Raw genomic sequence first — 5,000 nt, 5'->3', positions numbered from 1 at the left:
AGATGAAAAAAAAATCCGTTTTGTCATTTTACCTCGTAGCTGGTTTATTATGATGTTTTCCAATTTAGATGTCGGAGAAAATCGGAAATAGTCAAGTGATTGATGACATGATCACAATAATTTCCGGCGATTCAGGACGGACGCATCTTCATTGATGTGTACGTATAATAATAATAATAATAATAATAATAATAATAATAATAATAATAATAATAATAATAATAATACATGACATTTATAACGCGCATTTTCATCACTGGGTGATGCTCAATGCGCGAAACAATAATACAGTGACATTATTATACAAATGAAACATTATACATACTACATCAACATAATATTATCATTATACAACAATGTAATAACTAAACATAAAGTCATTAATACAAGATATGTTATAATACATCCACATGCTATGTCAAATACGGAAATAATATAAAATAATGATATAATAACATAAACTAAATTAACATTCATATTGGGGTCAAATTACAAAGATGCATTAATCAAGATGTGTTTTAACAAAGAGATGGTGTTTTAACTTTGATTTAAATATTGATAAGGACTACGCTTCTCTTATTCTTTTAGGAAGAGAGTTCCAGATGGAAGGTCCGACGTGACTGAACGATCTGCCGCCGTAAAATTTATATTTATATTTATTTGTAACAATTAATTTTGTAGAATCTAGTGCAGAACGTAGACTCCTCGTTGGCTTATAAGTTTCTAAAAATTCAGTAATATACAATGGTGCTTGATCATTAAGGCACTTATAGCACAATACTGCTAGTTTGAATTCAAAGGCTGACCTTCGTAATAATAAAAATAATTATTATATAATATATCTCTCTTTCTATTGTCAAATAATTAGAGCTTGTTTACATGCAGTAACCCACCAAGAAAATGATATTTTATATCATATCATTACTGTTTCGTGAGAACTGGATGGATGACTGGACGAATTAATATATGTAATATGCCATTGTGTAATAAAAGAACTGTTCTTTTAAGTTTTGCCAAAAAAACAATTAACCTTATTTCAATAAGATGACTTATATCTTGTCAATACGATTCATACCCATCACTTAGAAGCCTTGGGTTTAAGTTTAAGACTAATTTTTCCCAGAAATGGAGCAAACCTGTCGATATATGGAATAAAAGTAAGCATACCCAAATGATAAAAAGGGGTTTCGTATTAAAGGTTTGACAAACTCTCTCATATTGACAGAAGATAATTCCTTAATGTTACCCACCGTGTCAAACTGGAACCATGTCGGGATAAACAAAATGGTTGAGCATTTATATAGAGCAATATTCACTAAATGTACTCAAAGCGCTTTAAAAAGGGTCTTAGCCAACCTTGACGCTTAACATGTAGGCCATGACTGACGCCTGTTAGGCGATATTACATTTTTATACCGACCGAAACAACGATGTTAATGGCCCGTTACTCATTTTACACCTGAGTAAGGTGAGACAATGTGAATAGGGAGGTTTTTTTCTCAAATAAGCGCAGTTCAGCGCGGAACTCGAACCTTAAAGTCCGAAGGAGAGTGTCATACCACAAGATCAGAATGCCTTGTGGAGCGAAGACCGAAATGTGATAATGAAATTGATGGGATCAGAAATAGATAATTTTGGTTTCATGCACTTTATGGAACTGTAATATTCACGAAGTCCCAGGTTTGAGAGTTTATGCCAAGGTGAGGGTTATTTAAATCGACCGATGTTTGAAGGACGAGTTTTCTGGGCAAACATTAAAATACGAGTGTATCCAGAGTGCGGCAGTTACCTGGTTAATTGTTTGTTGTTTTTATTTTCGTTTTTTTTTTCATAGAATGAACACCACTGTCTTTGAAGGAAAAGAAATTATTTTGATAATAAACAGTGCACAAGCTGAATGTCTTGTTCTGCATGTTCAATGTCGCCTTCAGCTTTGAAATCCATGCTCTTTGGGCATATTTTGTCAATAACGCGCCAAGTATTCATGTTTTTTTAAAGAACATAAATCACAGCTTTATATCATGACGAAATAATCGCAGTATTACGAAATGTTGGCTCTAATTTCAGAACTTAATGATCATCTCTAAGACATTAAAATTAGTGAAAATGGAAGTTGATGCCAGGCTATATGATTTTAAGGATTTTGAAGTGTTATTTGATCATTGTGACGATAAATTGTTGGTTTATAAAATAAACTATAGCAACGACAATTATTGTCTCCTAAAAATGGCGACTTTCTAATTGATAAAAATGAGAGTTGGAATACAATCGAAGTCCGCCTCTAAAGGCTTCTGCTTTTTTTTAACTCCTCTAGGGCCAGGTCATGAATATAGCGCAGGAAGAGCAGCTAAACTTGGTGCAGAAGGAAGAGAAGAAATGCCGACAAAAAATGTTACAAGATCCCCCATGGCCACATGACAGTAAGTCATCATCATCATCATCATCATCATCATCATCATCATTATGATGATGATGATGATGATGATGATGATGATAATAATATCATTATTACTACTACTACTACTACTACTACTACTACTACTACTACTACTACTACTACTACTACTACTACTACTACTACTACTACTACTAATAATATAATCATAACAATAATAATCATGGCAATAATAATAGTCATCATCATCATCATCATCATCATCATCATCATCATCATCATCACCAGCATCATCTTCATCATCACTATCATGATCATCATCATCATCATCATCATCATCATCATCATCATCATCATCATCATCATCATCATCATCATCATCATCATCATCATCATCGTCGTGGTAATAGTCGTTAGCATCATAATCATTATCGTCGTCCTCGTCGTTGTCCCCCTCCTCCTCCTTCTCCTCCTCCTCCCTCTCATCATATAATCATCATTCAAATCACGTTTCCCATCTCATTCTCAGCTCTATACTGCCCTAGAAAATGGGACGACCTCCTGTGCTGGCCAGATACTCAAGCCGGCACAACTGTGGAGCAACCCTGTCCTAACTATGTCCATGGGTTCAAGGTTCACGGTAAGCCACACATTAGAACTAAAAGCCCTGTTCAAAAGAACAAGTTAAAATAACATTGTTCTTAGCAACCCTCAAAATAATTTGTAGAGTTGTTTGTTATTCACTGTTTTTGATGCTATGCGATTAGTGGAATTACTCACAACATCCGTAACCTTAAACGTTTATCGTCTGATTGATACAATTTAGTGAGAACTACTCATAAAAATAACTGGCTAAAAACAAAAACAAAGAGCTGAAAGAGCTTTCATGGAAAGACTGGTATCAGCCGGGGTGCAGCGTCGAAAACTGAGCTAGGGCCAGGTGACTTGCTCAAGGCCACACAGCGCAGCGGGTGAATTCGGTACCTTTCATGCTGTAAAGTATCTCATTTTATTTCTATGTTTATTAGCTTATTATTAGATTTCTATTAGGCCTAAATGTTATAGATATCCTAAATTTTCATCTTGTAGCACAGTGAGTGCGTGGTAATTAAATTACAAATTGATTAATGCTATTCCAATATGATAGATTTAATGCTTAAATGATCAATTTATTGTTGTGTTTTATTTTCATTGTAAAGCGCCTCTGAGCACATTAGGCGCTATATAAATTCATTCATTCATTCATTCATTATTATTATTATTATTATTATTATTATTATTATTATTATTATTATTATTATTATTATTATTATTATTATTATTATTATTATTATTATTTGTCTATTTTTCTATCTATTTACTCCAGAGACAGCTACGTATGAGTGTCTTGAAAACGGTACGTGGTATTTTGATGAGGAAAAGAACAGGACATGGACCAATTTCACTCGGTGTATATCAGAAACCATGGATAATTTGATAGACGAGCGCCTTAATAATTTGCCCGATTTCGTCAAGGTAAATTATAGCATTCGCGACACCAGTGCTTGTTTTAAAATTATTTTCGTTTTCATTTCTACAATTATATTGTTTGTGAAATGTATATTCTCTTAAAATTAAAGTATGAACTTTTCCTGTCTTTCACTTCAAAGACAAACTTGGTAAGCAATCATAAAAGTGATAGCCCTATAACAATATAAATAATAGTTATCATGTAATGGTGTTAGTTATACTGATGAAAATAAGGAAAATGATATTGGTAACACTGATAACCATAATTATGATACCGATGAAAATAATGATGGTTATGACGATGATGATGATGATGATGACGATGATGATGATGATGATGACGACGACGACGACGACGATGATGATGATGATGATGATGATGATGATGATGATGATGATGATGATGATGATGATGATGATGATCTTCATTATCATTATCAGCATCATCATCCTCATAAAGGAGATTTTTTTATAAAAGGAGTTTTTATATAACGTCAGTACCACTGTATGTGCTTAAAGCGCTTGAAAGGGGTCCCACTCCAACAACAACATAACATGTAACACGTAGGACGAGATATGATGCCAGTAAAGTATAATTCCAAATATTTTTTTCGTCAGAGGCAAGACTCCTACTCTTACTGGCGTGTAACTCATTTCACACCTGGGTACTGTAAGGGAATGTGAGAAAAGAGTCTTTTCCAAGGACTCAACTTTGCGCCACCCGGATCGGGATTCAACGTTACCACAAGACAATAGCATTTCGCGCTATATATAAGTTATAGTTTTATGTAAATATGCGGCTATGTGATCTAGTTGTATGACTCCCGCCTTCGGACCGGACATAGTTAAGAGGGCATAGTTGAGTCCTCTCACGGTACTCAGGTGTAAAACGAGCATCTGGACGTTGGCTCTGTCGGAAAATAAAAATGTAATATCGCCTTCCAGGCGTCATATTTTGTCCTATATCTCAAGTGTTGCTGTTGGCTGGGGACCCATTGTAAAGCGTGTTGAGGGAAAATGTACTTTATAAAAGCTTGTTTTTTTTAATTTTAAGTTTATACGTTTATTAAAACAATTTGCCAAAATGTTTGTCCCT

General features: G+C 34.2%; 1 protein-coding gene across 11 annotated transcripts in view; it reads left to right on the top strand.

Annotated features, from left to right (window-relative positions):
* The window catches only part of LOC144964606 (secretin receptor-like), a 239,275-nt gene that overhangs the window by 205,664 nt on the left and 28,611 nt on the right, over nt 1-5,000 (top strand). For all 11 annotated transcript variants that reach the window (XM_078899070.1, XM_078899071.1, XM_078899068.1 and 8 more), the window contains 3 exons: nt 2,315-2,420; nt 2,925-3,035; nt 3,762-3,910. In XM_078899070.1, coding sequence (XP_078755196.1) covers nt 2,315-2,420; nt 2,925-3,035; nt 3,762-3,910 — 366 coding nt within the window. The remainder of the gene's footprint in view (nt 1-2,314; nt 2,421-2,924; nt 3,036-3,761; nt 3,911-5,000) is intronic.

Source organism: Berghia stephanieae, chromosome 2, assembly GCF_034508935.2.
Source record: "Berghia stephanieae isolate SIO BIC M18660-M18661 chromosome 2, UCSD_Bste_1.3, whole genome shotgun sequence".
NCBI lineage: Eukaryota > Metazoa > Mollusca > Gastropoda > Nudibranchia > Aeolidiidae > Berghia > Berghia stephanieae.
The sequence above is the reverse complement of the archived record's forward strand: the minus strand, read 5'-3'. Positions and strand labels throughout refer to the sequence as shown.